General features: G+C 41.9%; 1 protein-coding gene across 2 annotated transcripts in view; it reads left to right on the top strand.

The window, feature by feature from the left end:
* PTPN5 (protein tyrosine phosphatase, non-receptor type 5) overlaps nucleotides 1-18,945 on the top strand; it is a 131,560-nt gene extending 112,615 nt beyond the window's left edge. For both annotated transcript variants that reach the window (XM_025202106.1, XM_025202107.1), the window contains 4 exons: nucleotides 816-926; nucleotides 6,721-6,881; nucleotides 12,660-12,773; nucleotides 18,690-18,945. In XM_025202106.1, the coding sequence (XP_025057891.1) occupies nucleotides 816-926; nucleotides 6,721-6,881; nucleotides 12,660-12,773; nucleotides 18,690-18,783 (480 nt within the window). In that variant the 3' untranslated portion in view covers nucleotides 18,784-18,945. The remainder of the gene's footprint in view (nucleotides 1-815; nucleotides 927-6,720; nucleotides 6,882-12,659; nucleotides 12,774-18,689) is intronic.
* The last annotated feature ends 352 nt before the right edge of the window (nucleotides 18,946-19,297 follow it).

Here is a 19,297-nt window from a genome sequence, read left to right as displayed (position 1 = left end):
ACTCTTTCCTAGTACCATGCCCCCAACCCCAGAAATGTGCTGCTCTCTGTTACTGTTTGCTGAGGGCTGTGGGAAAAAATCCACATTTTACCCCAAATGTGCATTATAGTTTATAGATTTTTTTGAACATTATGAATTGCACTGAAGAAACAACTGTGGTTAAACTGATTTACAGGTGGTATTTTGAAAACATTTTCCTCTGTTGCTTTCTTTCAATTCCTAAGCTTTGATATCCTTTTTTTAAAATTTCAAAATGGATTTTCATGCATAAACTATACTCCAAAGACATCTCCAGCAATGTCCTTTTGTGCAAAAAGGCATGCAGATTACAATTTTAAATTCAGGGAGCAACAGCTCTTTTTATAAACAGAAAAGTTGTATTGTATATTTCCATAACAATTTATTCACAGCACAGACATATTAATAATCAAAGTGCAGAACATTAATAACTATTAATCATTATAATAACAATAAGCTTACTATACATGCACAGGATGCAGCCACATTTCCAACTGGCATTCCAAATGAATCTTCAAAATGAGCAGTTACATCACATTACACAAACACAAGCCAGGATTTGCACATTTAAATGCGGTACTGTATGCATTTATTTTTTTAGTGCATTTAATAGTTTTTATTGAACACCAAAAGTGGTTTGAATGAAAAGACCAGAACCTAAAAATGTAGCCCCTGTCTTTGAACTGAAAAGTTGTGTTACATCTCAGTATGGAAACAATCACTTCACCAATTTCAGAATAGTAAAGAAAACCTCCTGCACCATCTGCTTAAATGCATTTATTTTATGTTTTGCACAGAAGTGTACTGAATACTGGCCAGAAGATCAGGTCACCTATGAAGGAATAGAAATCACAGTTAACCATGTCATACAAGCAGATGATTACCGATTAAGACTCATTACCCTAAAGGTAAGACCATTCAAATGCCTTTACAATAACAGAGAATTTCAATCTAAAACAGGACTGTTCAAAGGGAGCTGAGTATAGACCCTACCTGCTGTATGCTGCTGAACACATACAACTTTACATTATGGTAGTCACTGTGCCCCTGCCCAGTTCACAAATGAGTCAACACTCTAGTACTACAGGCCAGGGGTAGGCAGTCTTTTCCAGCTGTGGGCCAGAATGACTTACCATGGGTTAGAGGTGGGCAGATGGGCAGGTACTAGGACCCAGCAGCCAGTGCCACTTGTCTCTGCAAAGGCATAAGGAGAACATTTGCAGCTGAAACCTCCCACTGCTGAGTGCTATTGAGGCTGTACCTCCATGGGTTGGATTCATTGGTTCCCCAGGCCGGATCTGGCTTGTAAGCCATAAGTTGCCAACCTTGGTATAGGCAGTCAGGGATTTAGACTGAGTATGTGCAGTTTGAAGACTTCCAGGCCATTTGTAATAGGACCTTTCATTTTCATTCACTGGAGAAACCAAGTGAGTCACTCTGTGTGAGTGTCTTCTAAGGGGACTGGTCATTTTAGGGTGGCATGGTAGTTCAGGGATAGCTTCTTGCCTACTTTAAACTATCCTTCATAAGTCCATAGTACAGACATCAGTATTAGTGTAATGTGATAAACCTAGGGATGATGCTGAATAGAACAAAGGCAGCATGGTGCAATGTGGATCAGATCCTTAGCTTGTGTAAGATAAGGATGCCTTCATACACTGAATGAGTATTTGGCTGTATGTGGATTTTGCATGTCCTAGATTGTACAGGCATCCCAAGAAGCTGTTAATCAGGGAATAGTTTAAAGTATGTGTATAGGGTTTTTTTTATTAAGGTTAATAAATAGCTTAGATGCTGTTGTACTTGTGAAATTGTTGGCAGAAAACATTGTATAGACAGCTAGGGTGTCTACAGATGTTCAGGGCCCTACTCTAACTCATGGCACATTACATAAAGTGCCATGAGTTAGGACCCACCCTTAACTCAGCAGTTTGCCTGTTGGGTCAGGGTGGGGGTAGCTGGAGCCTGCCTGCATTGGCCCTGGCCAGCAGGTGGGGGCATTCCAGCAGCATCCAAGGAGTAGCTGGGGTGGGGGGGCTGTGAGGCAAGGGGGCTTCGTTCCACCCTGCTCCCTCCCTAGCTCTAGCCATTCAAAAGCAGCTGGCAGCTCTGTGCTAGCTACTCCCTCTCCTCTTCCCCTCCCTTGCTGAGAGCCCCTGTTCCTGTAGGCAAGAGCACCAGCCCAGCCCTGCTTCCACACACAAAAATTAACCCTGAAGGGAGCACAAGTTCCCTAAGGTGCGCCACTTTACAGAACTTTAATCTAACACTGTGAATCTATGAATCTAATACTGCATTTTACCAGGGTTAATTTTTTGTGCAAGCGGTCATTTTAAAAGCACTCTCCAGGTGCACATGTATTAAATCACAGCTATAGAGTGCTTTCAGGGGCCTGATCACATTAAAATATCATTGGTGTAAGCGCCCCTGAAGCGCCTTTTGGACCACTGAGAATGTTGTAAAGTTGAGAATTTGGATGCAAGTCTTTTGGACCCTGGTCCTATCCCCTACATCAGTGATTCCCAAACTGTGATCCTAGACCACTGGTGAACTATAGTAAATGGTCCACAGATCACACTCCTCCCCACTCTCTTGGCAATGAAAAGCTCAGTGAAAAGGGCACATGGTGGCCTAGGAGAAATTTGAAGTTTGCCTATGTTTGACTGCACCAAAGAGGACTGGATGAAATTGTCTTACCTAGATCATTTGTTCTATATACCTCTGGCCTCTGAGTTATCTCTAGTTCCTCTCCCTAATGAATCTATGAATCTAATTACTGGTTGTTGATCCAGTAATTCCACCTCTATTCACTATGGCTGATACGTATCATCCTAATTATTTGAATTTAGATAAACTGGCACAGAATTCACTTAAAGAAAACATTCTACAATAATCAGACTAAATTGCTGATAACTTCTGCTGAGAATTTCCCCAAAAATGTTAACTTTTTTTCTGAGTACAGAATCCTTCCAACTAACTGAATTAAAACACTTAGCTTTTCCAACTCATACTAGCTAAAGTAACCTGTGGATGCATGCATACATACTCAAATACAGGCTTGTTTCCTTATACTAACTATTGTATTACTACTTGCTCTAAAGTACCATTGCCTTTTTATAGCTCATTTTTCATCACTAGGTGCTAGAGTCTCAAACTACCTACTGAATAGGAACAGTCTTATATACATGACCTTTACAGAACTTACTTCTACCAGCTCCAGCAGTATTACTTCCTCTGCTGAGAACAAGCTTCCTTTCATGCATACAGTTTCAAGTCTCATCAACCTTATGCTAGCAGGCAGAAAGCCATCCTTTGAAATCCCATGTTTGGATTTAGAGCCTGAAAAGCCTGTCAGTCATACATTTGGCACAGAAGATGAGGCTAACATCAGACTCCCAGATAAGTGGGAAGGAAAGATTATTTCCAAGTATGTGACAGATTTGCAACAGTCTTAAATACAGCCTATCCCAGACAGTGCAAAACAGCAGCAAGAATAATATCCAGCCTAACTCCACTTCAGTCTTCTTGTCTTACAGTCTGAGCTATTTTAGTTATACTGGATCAATAATATTTTCTCAATAGGATCCAAAATCCCTGTCAGAGTACAACATCCACAAGGTTAATCAGAAATGTGATTAAATACAACGTGTTTTAATATGAACGACTTTTATATTTTTTATTCAAAAATCAAATTTTGACTAAAACCTTTTTCTCTTTCTTATTTTGATGAAAAGACAAAATAAAAAATATTGATTAAAAAGAATTTGGTAGGGGTAGGTTTGGGAAGACTTTCATTGATATTTTCCACAGGAAGTTGATAGCTCTCTCCATTTTCTGACCAGCTGTACTAGTGAGACCTCATTAGTATTAATATGGCTGTAGTGCATCCAGGTCAGGCCCTTTTGTACTAGACACTGCATAAAATGATAACAGAGACAGCCCTGAAGAGTTTACAGTCTAAGTGTAAGGCTGTAGACAACAGATAGCTACAACAAAGAGAAGAAGGAAGAGGAGACAATTCTTCTTTTGCTTATCCCTACAAATATAAACCTAGATGCAAATTAAGTTCTTCAAATGACCACAATACCATGCTACATGTAGTATTAACAGTTATCCCCGCTGGACAATTTTTTCTTCTTAGAATCATAAAACATTAGGGTTGGAAGGGACCTCAGGAGGTCATCTAGTCCAGCATTTCTCAACCCATGGGCCACAAGAATATATATGAAAGGGTCATGAACAAACTTTAAAAAGGAATCAACAAACTTAAAAAATAGATTCTCCTTTAAAGAAGAAAAACATGGGAAACCATGGCTTTTCCCTTGTGCCTGTGCTCCACAGACACCCCCTACCCCACACATTGGGGGCTGGGGCCAGGGGGTGGGAGTCAGCGGGCTGGGAGTGAGGGACATTGGGTTAGGACTGGCCATCAATGTTTACAGATGGGTTCTGGTACAAACGAGGTTGATCTAGTTCAACCCCCTGCTCAAAGCAAGACCATCCCCAACTAGATCATCCCAGGCAAAGCTTTCTCTAGCCAGGTTTTGAAAACCTCCAAGGATGTAACCTATTTCTGCCATGCAAGCGAGCTGTATTACAAATCTTTCAGTCCCTCCTCAATGCTTCTTCTGGTAAAGTGACTAAATAAGGGCAGCAGAGTTCAGCCTCAGCTGTGCATCTGTTGCAGGGATAAACATAGGGTCTACTGTGTCTATGGTTACACAGGATCCCACAAGAAAAGGCCAAATTTAAAGCACTTATTGGATAGATCTCGCATGTTATTGTCTGATAACCTCAGCCAGCACCAAACAGAAGAAGGGAGCAAGAGAGCAGCAGATTTCAGATAGAAATGGAGAGAGCAATAGAAAAATATTTAAATTTATTCTTTTTAAAAAAACACTTTAATCACAGCCAAGAAATTTGAGCATTATCCTGTGACAAATGACACTGAGGCCTCTGTTGACATTTCATGTCAAGTACATAGTTCCTTTTCCACACAAACTACTCTTTCCACTGGCTATTAACTTTAAGGTCATATCCCCATTGGTTATTCAGTTAAGCACTACCTCAGGTTTCAATGAAGTTGATAATCAATTAGTTCTCACCGGGCAGAATGGAAATAAAGGTTTCATTTAATGAGATGCCATTGCCTGAAACTATTCTTTTGTCATAATGTAGCAATGATGCCTTCCACTACTACATTTGCAATCAATGACATGGCAATGAAAGCCACAGAAGCCAGTAATTACATCGGATTCTCCAGTACTATGGACAGTCTCCCGTATTCAGAGATGAGATGTTTAAGCATCTAAATGGATTAGAAATATGATGTAATCCATCAACTGCACTCCAAAGGCTGGTGTACATTTGTCAGCAACAGCAGCTGAGGATGGTTTATCATTGTTCTCAGGATACCTTCTCAGCAGGGTGAACTAGCTCATGCAGCATCTCTGTGTTTCTGTGGCTTCCTGCTACCAGTAACTGAGCTAGTTCATTTTCATAGCACTTTGTGGCTGTGGCTGTGGCTGTGGCTGTGGCTGGTGTAGACAACCTCTTAGGCTCTTAAGGTCTCATTTTCAAAAGAGACTTTCGGCCAGGTCCTCAAGACACTCACAGTGTTTTCAGCGTGAGATAAATGTCCAAATACCTTTTGAGGACCTGGGGCTTAGGCACAAAGGAGCCTAGGTTTTATTGAAAGTCCTTGTGACTTACATAGCTACATCATATTGGCACTTACGAAAATGCTACCTCTAGTTTTTAGTTAAAAGCCAAAATTGCTCCTCATTCTGCCTCCTCCCTACCCCCACCCAGCCTAAAATGCAGTCATATGTTTAAAGAAAGCCTAGGGAAGCTGAAAGTTAGATACCTTTTACCCCTTGACGAGAATTATTTAACCCAACATCTTCTGTTCCAAGTAATGGCTACAATGCTGAGGCAAAACACAGAGGGCCCACAGCAGCACTCAGCATCTTCACAGAACAGGCACAAGGTGTGTCATTTTGGGTACCCAAATACCTATGTATACAGACCTAATAAGTACTTCTCCAAACTGGCAGCATGCTTACTGCTTTCATAGTGATTCAGGGACCCTGAGGAAACTAGGACTTGTTCCTTACAATGAATGCAGGGCTGCAACTAGAGGCACAAGTAGCGCATCCCTCTATGTCCCTAAATTGCCTGCTGAGTGGATCTATACTTTATAAGTCATTATCGATAGGATATAATACATCCACCAGGAAGAAATAGGTATCTGCCTGCCTGTCAGGGAGAGAGAGAAAAAAAATATATGGCTCTTTGTCTTTCAGATCCATTATAAAAGTCATTATGTCACAAACAAAGCTCTAGCCTCCCTGAATGAATATGCCAGGAAGAAAACAACCTGACTTTGGCTGCTGTTCACACAGCTTTTAGCACTAAGTAAAAAGAGATGGGGAAGAGAACACAAAAAAAGAACACAGTTGTTTTGGTGGTGTTTTTGCTGATTTGTGGTGTTTACCAGTTTGCTCGTGTACAGTATCAGTTCTGAACATCAGAAAGTCTGTGTTCCTTGGATTTGGTCGAGCAGATGCTTGTTTTCCTTCAGCACTGACTTGCTTATGCTGTCCCCAAAGAGGCAGAGGTTCATTATCATTTGTTGTTAAGCAAAAATCTTGGAAAATGTTTACATCTTTAGCATTAATTTTCTATATAACTGGGTCACAGAAGGATGAAGAAGTAAGAACCCTGAAACACTACTGGTACACATCCTGGCCAGACCAAAAGACACCAGATCAAGCTCCAGCCCTGTTACAGCTGGTGCAGGAAGTGGAAGAGGCCATGCAGCATGCAGAACAAAAGAATGCTCCAGTCATTGTCCACTGCAGGTAAGTTAATGTTATATTAGATTTCCATGAAGCTCTTTCACCAACAGTGTTATGAGGACACTGAGATAAAAGCCACACCAGCCACTCCTTAAAAATCTATCTATAATGTCTGTAAAGAAAAATCACATTATCATGAGGGAAGTCAGTCTAGGAGGACATGAGCTGGAGGTGTTATGCAATCACTGATAAATGTATCCTTGGATTTTCTAAAAATAATAATAATAATAATAATAGAGATAAGGGTAATTTTCCAGTACAGAAAGTACTGCAGTTAATTTGTCATAGTTCTCATGCTTAATCTTAATCTGGTAGATAAGGATGAACTGATCACCAAACTGAACAAGGATGAGACATGTCTACATGGTATATTTGCCATGCCATGAAGCTGCATCTGTGTGGCACTACAGATAGGCTGATTAGGATGGGGATGAGGTGAATGGCCCTGTCTCTCAGCAGTACTAAATAGGTTGACTAAAGTACTACAAGGACACAGCTACATTGTATTTGTGTCTAGGAAGCAGCCTACCTGGAGCAGTGCAGCATGCTTGACAGCACTGCTGTCTGGCAAGGTATGCTTACTATGCAGACATACCCAAGATTGTCTAAATGCAACCACAATATAGCCATACATACTGATAGACACTCAGGGCTTCAAAGATGCTAGTTTCCCAAAAGCTGATTACCATCATGAACACAACTGAATGGAAAGAAGTATTTCAGCATAAATATATAACTGATGCATTAGACTCTCCCAAAACCCACAGTTGTGCACTCATGAAAGAAGGCTTCTTTGATTAAAAAGAATTCCTGAAGGCAGTGATACCATAATAAAAAGGCATAAAAAGCAAAACAATGGGGAATCTGATAGCAATGAGTACAAATCAGTGTTTAGACTATACAGACAATTGATAAGTGAAACCAAAGTATCCTTGAAAAATCTACGGCCAATGGGTTAAAGACAATGTTAGGAACAAACACGGTCCTCAAAATGTTGTGAGTTCAGCAGCAAACAAAGATGATAAAATCATCAATAATTAAATACTTTTACTGTGCTTCAGAGAGAAGCAGAATGAAATGTGTTTTAGAAAGAAGCTTACTGTAATGATGAAATAACTTTCTGTTCCACCAATAACCAAGGAGGCTCTTAAACAGCAACTGCTTAAAATTAAACATTTTTAAATCAGCTGGATAGTTTTTTCCCCAAAATATACTTTTTTAACAAATTGGCCCACACACTTTCTTAAACCAGTAATGTTGAGATTAACAGTTCCAGAGGACTAAAAACAGCTAATGCTGTGCCAATACATATAAAATATAAATAAGATGGCCTGGAAAACTCTAAGTCAGTCAACCTAGCATCCATCCCAGGTAATATTATGGAAAGACAGATATGAGATATGAGGTGCAGTCATCAGTTAAAAGGATAGGTGCATAATTGTTGTCGATCATATGGTCTGATGGAAACAAACAAAGCATTTTGATAGAATCGCAAGTTGATTGTTAAAGGTTACTATTCTGATATACCATAATAAACTTCTGCAAGGAATTTGTATTAGTCTGATTGGTTAGTCCTTAATTCAGGTAAACACAGTACTTAATTAAAGCACACCCCATAGTTGCTGAATTAACAGCTGATTAACTGATGGACTTCAGTTAATCGTAAATGGGAACTGTTATCCATTGTTAAATTTATCAATCATCTGGAAGAAAATATAAAATCATTGCTAGTAAAAGTTTTCAGATGATAAAAAGTTGGTGAATTAAACAATGATGGGTTCCGTTAAATTTTCCAGATTGACCTAGATTGCTTGGTAAGGTGAATTCATTTGAATAACATGCATTTTAACATAGCCAAATGTAGGGTCATACATCTGGGAACAAAGAATGTAGGTCACACTTTTAAGATGGAAGACTGTAACCTGGAAACCAGTGACTCTGAAAAGGACTAAGAGGTCATGGCAGATAAGGAACTGAACATGAGCTTCAGGTGTGTTGCTATAACCAAAAGGAGTGAACATGATCTTTGACTGCATAAACAGGGGAATGTCAAGTAGGAACAGGACGGTGGCGTTACTTCTGCATACAGCATTGGTGAGTCTCTTGCTGGGATAGTGGTGTCCAGTGTTGGTGTCCTCTCTTCAAAAAGGATGATGACAGAGGGATGATGAAAGTGTTCATAAAAGAGCTAGAAGAATAATTAATGATAACGATAGTAAGGGTTTCTGGCCCTTAAAATCTGTGAATCTATGAGAAACTCTTTTACAGACAGTATTGAACCCAGCCACTGATAAGCCTTCTATTTTGATTTGGAAGCTTGTTTTTTCCTACAGCTTTGTCTCGCTATCTAATATGTAGAAGTATAGGTCTTTGGGTGTTTCTCTTAGGTATTTATAATAAAGTCTTAGGTACTTGTTTGAAAGATTGAAAGAAGTGACAGGCTTTTGAATCATTTTATGAGGATGTTTCAAAAAAGAAATGGCAATTTCAAAATAAGCCCATTTTGTGTACAATGATCACTTACAGGACCGCACCACTTCTCTCCGTGGTTGTAAATGATGGGGGTGTTTGGTGATGGCACCATCAGAGTTCTCCTCCCACACAAAATGGTTTTATTTTGAAATTGCTATTACTGTCTGAGACACACTTGAGGATGATGGCTAGGGGCCAGAGCACTCTCAAATGTCCTTGTTTATTCCTTTGTATAAAAAATGTGGAGTGTATGTAGTATATTACATATATTGGGCACTTGCAAACCATCAGCCAGGCCCTGTGATATGCTGATAACCACATTTTCACTGGCTTTGGAGTAAGATGCAGCACCTTGCAGGATTTGGCCCTGCATTAGAGCATAAACCTGCTAGTAGGTTCAGCCCTCTTAAATACAGTATAGCACAGATTTTTTTTCTTTTCTTTTCTTTTTAATGTTCCTACCTTTCAAGGTTCTCTAAAGACAGCTTCATGTTAAAGGTAGGTTGTCTTTTCCAATTTGGTCTTATAAATAAGTCACTGGCCACAGGAGATCTGGACTCTGTTCTTCTCTCTGCCACTAGCTTTCAGTCTGACCACAGACAAATCACTTCACCCTTCTTTATCAGTTTTCCTGTCTGTAAAATTAGGATGCTACTTACCTTCCTTTGTAAAACATTCTAGAGCTCTGGATGTCCAGCATTATGGAAGATCTCTGTTTTATTGTTAGCTATCTGCATTATTACCATAGAGATATGCACAAACCATGGGGACTGAGTACCTGGCTCTTGGTACACAGAGTATGAGGTAATCCTTGGCCTGAATCATTTATAATCTAAACAAATACAATAGGCAAAAAAATGGGAAATGGGATACAAAATAGGAGCAAAAGGTTGGAAAGTGAGGTAGGTAGAGAAAATAGCTAGATTTTTAAAAGTACCTAGGTACCTGTGCACCATTGATTTCCGTTTAGACCTAAGGACCCAAATGGAGCCTGGATCTAAGTGATTCACCTAAGGCTTTTCACAGGTATTAATGGCAGCACCAAGTATTAAACCTTGCTCTCCATAGCCCCAGTCCAGTGCCTTATGAGCAAAACCATGCTTCCTCTTTGAATTTTTCTTACCACAGTTTAAAGCCATTAAAATACAGTTGTTGTGAGCACGAATAGGAATTTCTGCATGAAAATGTTGCTGATGTGGTCATAAGCCCATCTGTGCCAGTGAAGGGAATCTCACTAGAATTTTGCTAACAGCAACCATGTGTAAGCCCCATTGTTTTCTATACACTTGTTGCTGTTTTTTTCTTATGACTTTAACAGTGCTTAAACAGAGGGAAGTTCTCTGGCAATTGTGTAAGGTAATTATTCTTGAGGCTGCTTACTTAATTATTTAACATGCAGGAGTGTTGTCAGCTTTGCAGCTGATTCTTCATTAAGGTGGTAAGAAGAGTTCACAGCTTCTTATTGCCACTTTAACAGCACAACACCAACTCTGTTTTTTAACCAATGACTGAAGCAGCTGAAAAGAAAAATACTTTTTCATTGATAAAGAATGAGAAAAAAATCTCTAATTTGTTGAATCTTGCACAACTCCAGAGAGTTATAAGATTTCTGATCTGAATGACTTTGCAAATGGCATCAGACTTGCCATATTGCTGTTCACCATAATTATTTAAGCAATGTTTATCACAACATGCATGAATGAAAATTGTTCAGAGAAGCTCTCAGAGAACTGCACAAGGGGGATATCTTTCAAACTAAAGTTTGCCTGAGAAATAAAAGTTATTTGTTGCTTCTATTATTTAAGTGGTACACTGTCATCAGAGGCCTGACAAAGGCCAGAGGATCCTCTTAAGGTCTCTTTGGCATTGTACTCTGTACTGCCTGCCTCATCTCAGTGCTAATGTCTTTTGAAAAAAAATGTGTTCATGATTACAGGCTGATTTGCTCTGCCTGTCCATTACACACATTATGAAGCACTGTCCTCACTGGGAATCATCTCTTTTGTGCCTGGTCTTTTTGAGGGCACAATTTCAGTTTTGCAAGTTTTGCAAGCCCTGTGTGTGGCACATGCATCTACAACAGTTTAGGAGCTTCCCAGGGAAGAAAAGAAGATATCTCTAAGCAGTTCTGCTACCCATTGCCACAGGACGTGGTCCTTTCTTGGTGGTCTTATTCATATTGCCCAACCTCAACGACTTGCTCAGTGGCTATTGCTCAATTACAGAGCAGTTGGCATGCAGGGTCCATGTGTCCGAGGCTTGTGTAGCCATGCAACTATGTAAAAGGGCTCTCCCTAGGCAGGTCTAGAACCTGTGTTAGAAACTAGCCTTTACTTTCTCATCATCTCTTAGTATTTTCCATTCTGATACCCAAGGAAATAGCAGTTGCTTTAAAATGAGAGCTAGATAATATAGCAGTAGCATTTATTAAATGCAGGATACTTTGCCTTCATGTGTTTGATCAGCAATGTGCTTTTTAGGTAAGGTTGCACACATCTGACTATGTAAATATAGTCTCTCCTTTCTATGTGGTTCCCTATTATAAGATTCTCCCAGTGGAAAGATATCCAGGCATGTTGCCTGTCCTGTCCACTGAGTTGTATTCCCACTCGGTTGTGTAATCTTTCAGTAGGAAAACCATCCCTGTTTCACCATGAGACACCCAGTTTCTGTACTTGTTTGGCCCCATCAGCAATGGAGTAACCAACTGTGAGGTGACAAGGCAAAGAGTGTGGTTCAGAATTACTTTAGTCTCTGCCTCTCTGAGAATAGGCATTCTGCTGTTGAGGAGACAAGAGCACATCCATTCCATTTAATAAAAGCCCCTTGCCATGGGGGCAGTCTGCCACTCCCTCCAGTTTGAATTTGTGGGTGCTGCTTCCCAACCAGTCTGAGCAATGGAATGACCAGTGGTGTACACTGCAAAGTATTCCTTTCCTCGCCTCATCTCCCTTGCAACGTTATGGTCTGTGCTTGGGGTTCAAACCCTGAACCTCTGTGTTGTTGCATGATACAGCTGCACAAGATGATATCTTTTTCTCTGAATAACCATCTTTAAAATGCCTTTGTTGCCAAGTAATGCTTTTGGGGGCTACTACCTGTTAATATTTTTTCACACATGTGGAATATTAACAATATATATACCTTGAAATAGGCGCACACACATGGCCACATGCTTCCAGAAGGGTGTGGAGGGGCAAAGGGAGGGGGTGCATTTGACCATACATTATGTACATAACACATGAAGTTCTAATGCTTTTCTCTTTTTGGGTTGTTTGCCCCCACTTTCCCTATTTTCCACCTCTTCAGTGCAGGGATTGGAAGGACAGGCTGCTTCATTGCCACCAGCATTTGTTGTAAAGAGTTGAAGAATGAGGGCATAGTTGACATACTGCGAACAACCTGCCAGTTACGACTAGACAGGTAAGGGAATTCTCTTCCTTTCCAAAATAAAATATGTGAATATATGCATTCCACATATTTAAGAGGAAAAGAAATGAGAATTGGAAAGAAAAACAAACGCAGGCCAGTGAGTAGAATTTTTTGTCTCCCACAGAACATACTTGTTGCTTTGAAATAAAGTTCAGAGTCCAAGTGACTTAAGAGACAAACTCCCATTAAAAAACAACTCCGGCCTATGTTCTGATATTAATCTGTTGTCCCCTAAAATCCCAACAGGGAAAGAATGCTTCAGCAAGTCACAACTGGTCCACATCCTCAGCTTGCATAAATTTGGATAGCTGCATTGATTTTCATGAAGCTACAACTGATTTATACCCTTTGAGGATCTGGTCCTACTGTTCTAACCAAAGGAGTAAGGCTGGGAGTCCTGCTGCCAACCACAAGGTATTACCCCTACAGAAACTAGTCTCAGAATCACAGATGTGCTTGCAACCATGAGGTGAAACAGAAGAAGTAAAGAAAAAGTCCTACTCTGGTTGGCCTTGTAAGCAGTAGTGAAAGGGTCTGACTATGGAAGCTGCTCGAGTTATGTACAGGGGGAATGCAGGGGTTTAGGTTGTAGCCGTGTTGGTCTAAGGATATAGGCAGACAAGGTTCCTTGGGTGAATTTGATATCTTTTATTAGACCAACCCAAATGGTTGGAGAATAGTTATTAAGCAAGCTTTCGGGTTCAAAAACCCTTCATCAGGCTCAGGAAGCTGCAGCAGTTGGTGTGTGCTCTTCACACCCAGGTGAAAGTGTTTACAGACATGCAGATAGAGGCACGAAGATCTCCAAAATCAAATGGTTCTGTTTAAGCATTCTTTATCATGCTGGTTTGATTCTGACCACAAAATAAAGAGACTTGAATTTTGCACCGAGATATTATTTTTCCTCTCCCACTGGTTTCAAGCTGCATCAAAACATGTCTCAATGCTCTCTCTAATGATAATGATAAATGTAGTCAAAGGAAGGAATGTCACAAAAAACACACCAAAGATTAAAAAAAAGAAAAAGGAAACCTCAACCCCACAGTGAGCTTTATTTCAGAGGAGCAGTTATGAGTGGGAGGCAGAAAATGAAATGTTTGTCAGCCCGCTGAGGTCCTGATAGGCAGAGTCCTGCAGAGGCCCTGGTGATTTGGCTGTTTCAGTGGATGTCAGCCCAGACCATGAAAGTCCACATGAGAAATAAGAAAAAAAAATAAAAAGCAAGAATAAACCATTGGTTTGTCACAGCACTGTGAGGTTCACTAGGTCTGAAATGCCCTCTACTGACTTCTGTCTGTGAGTAACACAGGGACGTGCTTCACAGGCGGGGAGCCACAGAAGCAAAAAACATCAAGGATGTCCAGTCAAAAACAGGTTTGGTACATGAGGCACATCTGAAGAATACTAGCCTTGCAGGGAGGCGGGTGCTGGCAAAGGGAAGGGAAGAGGAGTGATCAAATCTACCTGTGCCTTTGTCTATCTCTTGCCATCTTCATGAACCATCACTAGCTCCTACTCTGGCACCAGAAGCAATAATTATAGAGAGGCAAACACTTCAAAGGGCTTAGCTCAGGGGTGGGCAAAATATGGCCTGTGAACTGGATCCAGCCCACGGAGGGACTTTGTCCAGCCAGTGGTAGGTCCCTCAGTCCCACCTAGCCCAGGCACCATCCAGCCTGTGGCATGTCCCACCACCCTGTGGGCACACAGTGGGGCTCTGCCTGGACTGCCTTTCTAGGCAGCCCAGGTGGCAACTCCTTCCAGCTGCTGCTGCTGCTGGCCTGGGCCTCATGGTACTGGCAGGGACTCACGTGCAGACTCCAACCCCAGCCTGTCCTGCGCCCACTCTGGACTCAGCCCAGCAGAGCAAACGAGCTCCAGACCAGCTGGAACCCGTGCACACTGCCTCGATCCTGGGCTGCCCCATGCCTGCTCTAGACTCTCCCATCTACGCTGAGCTGTGGCAGCAGTGGTGGTGGCTAGACAGAATGCTGCTTGGCACGGGGGAAACGTGGCCTCTCCACCTTGCTACTGTCTGGGATGGCCTGTGCCTGGCATGACCTGTGGCTCCCCTCTACTGCTACCACTGCCCTGCTGGACAGCCCAGAAGCAGTGGTGATGGCAGCAGAGAGGAGCTGCAGGGCAGCCTGGGCACAGGCTCCAGACAGCTGCAGCCAGAAGCGCCCCACAGCAGTAAGGGAGAGGGGCCGCTTTTCCCCTATGCTGAGCAACAGCTTTTGCCCTGCCACTGCTCAGCGTGGGTGGGCAGTCTGGAGCGGGCACAGGGTGGGCCAGGTTCTGGGCTGTGCATGCTGTTCTGGGCTGGTCCACTCCAGCCGGGGTGAGTTCGGAGCAGATGTATGATGGGCTGGGGTCAGGGCTGTGGCTGTGCTCTATTGGCGGTAGTGCGCGGGCTCTGAGCTTTTGCTGGGGGGGGAGCAACTGGCTCATGGGAGCTCCCCTGAACTGCCTATGTGGCCCACAGGCCCAAATAATTGCCTATCCCTGGCATAGCTGGAAGCAATGTCTTTGGCCAATAATCACTGGACACGTTTCATAAGCAGGATAAACAGGATGACAGGAGGGCAAGAGACTCCAGGGACTTGAAGGAGGTATTGTAGGAAGTGAGGTTATTATGAGTCAGCTTAAACATTTGCAGGAAAACTCCTTGATCTGTGCAGGGCAATAGAGGTATGGGCATTAGCCCTAAGAATCCTCTCCTTGCTTGGGAACTGCAGGGAGGAGTTTCAGCTTGTTGGGGTGTGTCTACATGAGACACTTAATGTGCAGAAGACTAATTCTACTGTGCATTACCACGGCGGGCAAAACCCATTCTAATGCACTAATGCTTGATAGGTTTAGTCTAATGCATATTAACGTCTTTAACAAAGCATTCATCTGTGCTAATGTGCCATTATAGGCACTAAAGTTAACGCACTGCAATTATGGCACATTGATGAACATGTAGACATGCCTTTGGTGAAATATCTGATGTGCAGTGTCTGACCTTGGGAAGCTGACTTTCCTAAAATGAAATGATGTGCACTGTTGGCCTAGGATATGAAGACATAAGTGTCTCTTCTGGACCCCTCTGGCATCAGGTGTTATAAGATGTGCACAGTAAAAGGGTGGTGCTGCTGACAGCCACCTTCAAACACTTCCCTTTGTCATCTTCAAGAGAAGTGTCCTCTGCACCTAAACATTTAGGGACAGCTACTTCCAGCCACGTGAGCTGCAGAGGGGACCAAAGGGAATTACATTGCACAACTGGTAGTTGTGAGGGGCAGAGGCAACACAGAACCTCAGGCATGATGGGCTTAGATATCTCCATCTGTCTCTGCAAAGTACTTCTGTATGGCAGAACAAGGTCTGAAACTAAGTGGATCCACTTGCCATTACCCCAATTTGGGATCATGAGGACATTGGCCCCTACAGGAAGCAGTGGGCTGTTCTTCAGCTTGCTGTCTGATTGGAGGGACAAAGATTTCTTCTTGCTAACCCTGCATGGTTCACTTTCACAAGGTCTAAGCATTAGATACTATACAGGAGTCTGGCATTTGTTCCTAAAAATAAAGTTGACGTGACAAAGGAGAGTGGTATTTCCAGCTTCCTTGTAACCAGTGTTTGAGAGATGGTTTCCAGAAGGTCTCTGTGGAAACATGGGTGAAAATATAATTTATCTAATCTTTACTAAACTCTGAACAGCTATCGCTTGTCATGAGGCAGGTGTGTGTAGGAAGGAGAGGAAGCCACAGCACAATGGAGAATAAGATAAAAATAAAATCGCTTCCACTGTTCTAAAACTCGATGGCCACTCTTCTGCTTCTGTTGCCATAACTTTAGGGTACAACCTAGCTCTTAGTGGAATTGCATGGGGAGTAATCACCAGATAGACTAACATTCCCTGTGTCATGAATTGTCGAAAATATATTTTCAATGCCATGAGCAGCAGACACGCTTTGACACAGATAAATAGTGATGCTGTTTCACAAACAGCAGTTCAAAAAAATAAGGATTATCAAAACAGGGTTCCCTCAGTCAGTGGAGTCCAGGAGGAGGTCCTTTGTATCCAGTCTGGCCCTTCTGTTGTAGTTTTAGTGTTTGTAAGATATTCACTGGAGCTGGAGCAGGTATATTATATTTCCCTGTGCCAACCAGGCCCTTTTTGCCACAAGGGCAGCTCATGCTAGGAGATGGCAGTTGGTGGGAATGCTGTCTACTCTTCCTTAAGCCAAGAGGGAGCAGCTTTAACATAAGAGCATGAGAACTGTCATTTACTGACCATAGGTCCATCTTGCCCAGTAGCCTGTGTCACACAGGGGCAGAGAGTAGATGCTGAAAGGGAGAGCGACTGGGGTATGGCCAGGGGTTTCTCCACCTTTCCACTCTCAGGGCCCTTTCCTCTCTCAGGGCCTATGCACTAATCCTGGGTGGCTTCTGGAGCTCTCAACTCCTGGATTGTCCGCACATTGACACCTTTTAGTGGTTTAAAGCACTCGTTATGCGGCTCAAAGTCCCGCCACTCCAGGGCAGGATTATTTCTTGCTCCGCATAACCCAGCTCCCATTCCATTAAGGTGTGGCCACTCCCCACAGATGAGCTGCTCAAATTGAAGGTATGACTGCAAAGCTAGGACTAAGCCAATAAACTTTTGCAGGGCTCACAGTATAATGTGTAACAAGGCCCTCACTTGCAGCCTCCAGCATTCAAGGAAGCTTTCCATAATTTCCTGTGGAACTCCACTGCTGGTGGAGGCTGCTGCAGGATTGTATGAAATAAGGCATTGCCATGTTTCTCCCACCCTAAAGTAGACCCTGTAAGAGGGCAGTGGTAGCCCCCTGCAACTTCCATCACCCATCCCTCAGTGTAAGTAAGGTCACCACCGCAATTTCTAAATCCATGAACCAGTGCTTCTGCTGGCATAATTCTGTTAACCCTTGGTGAATTAAAACCTTTTTTGTTTCATTTGTTTTTTCATGTGCATGGATTTTAGCCACTTTGTTATTGGGCCATCAGTAGACTTTTATCACAGTATTTGTTAGATATTGTGAGAAGCTGATAGCAAAGCTTTAGATAATGGTAAAAACATCCTATTCAGCACTGAACATCTTTACCCACATTCCCTTTTGCTAAGCTCTAGCTCCTGCTATAAATCTGTATGTTTCCTAATATTCTGCTAAAATAGAAGGATACATTGAAAAATAAGCCATATGTTTGCTCTTGCCTAGTTATATCATTAGGAAAGAGTAACTCATTTGCTTTTCAAGTTTGCAATATGGCTTTAAAAGGCGAATACCAAAACTGAAATGAAAGCTGAAGAAGGCCAGATTTTTGTGTTGAAAGTCTTTGCTAAGCAGGATGTTGTCAGCTCAGTCACCAGTTTCCAAACTATTCTTTGCTGAAATGTGTTTGTCTACTCTGAAATCCTGTTGGCTGTCCCTAGTTCACTGGGGCTATTCCAAAACACACCATCCTGTGATGTCACAGGCCTAAAACCGGGGAAGTAGCCTCACCCCTTTCCTCTTATATGTTCTGCCTGCCTTCTCTCTCTATTTAGAGCATTTTTTGGGGTGGGACCGTAGCCTCTGTGTAACTGTCTGTATGCACAGTCCTACTACTAGAGGCACCACTATACTAGAAATAATAAATGATAATAGTATCTTCAGGGAATTAGAGCCTTGCTGAGGGGGAAACGGAAGGTGAAATGGATTTCTATTTTGAATGCCAACCAAAGTCAGATCCAAGGCCTATTGCAGTCAATGGGAGATTTTCCGTTGACTTTGGTGGATTTTGGAATATAATCTTGGTGTATAGTTCCACTTTCATTTTAGACATGGCACTACTGAGTACAACAATATAGGTAATTAAAGTACTGTTCCCCTTCCCTTTCTCTGCTTTCCTTTTCAGGGGAGGAATGATCCAGACTTGTGAACAGTATCAGTTTGTCCACCATGTCATGAGCTTGTATGGGAAGCAGCTCGCTAGAGCAGCAGAAGAATAAGCATTCATGGTAGTCCTAATGGCTAAACCCAAGTGAACTTCTGACTGGAATGAGATATATTCCAGATCTGATAAGAGACATATGGTTACTCAGCCATCTTAGTTGAAGATACACATGCGCGCACGCGCGCGCACACACACACACACATATACATACATACATAAATATAAATAAATAATATATTGTTTTACTTTGATATTGCTTCTTTTATGCTTTTGTTTGCATTGAAGAGTTGAGATACTACTTGTCTTACACATATGTGGCAGGACATTATCTTCACCAAAAAAAAAACAACCCCCAGCTTATTTATACTGTAAATAAAAATAGTAGCTTCATTTGTTACAAAATCAAAAAAATTCCACTTTGTGTCTTGAGTTTGCTATTTTAAAAAAAAACAATTTAATTGCTAATCTATCCAAATACAGTGTGAAACCTTTTGAAATTGTCATGCTGAAATATGTACCGTATGTTGACTAAGCTTGAAAGTAACTTTTGCCTTTTTCTGATTGTTTTT

The sequence above is a fragment of the Alligator sinensis genome, unplaced genomic scaffold (assembly GCF_000455745.1).
Source record: "Alligator sinensis unplaced genomic scaffold, ASM45574v1 scaffold983_1, whole genome shotgun sequence".
Classification (NCBI taxonomy): domain Eukaryota; kingdom Metazoa; phylum Chordata; order Crocodylia; family Alligatoridae; genus Alligator; species Alligator sinensis.
The sequence above is the reverse complement of the archived record's forward strand: the minus strand, read 5'-3'. Positions and strand labels throughout refer to the sequence as shown.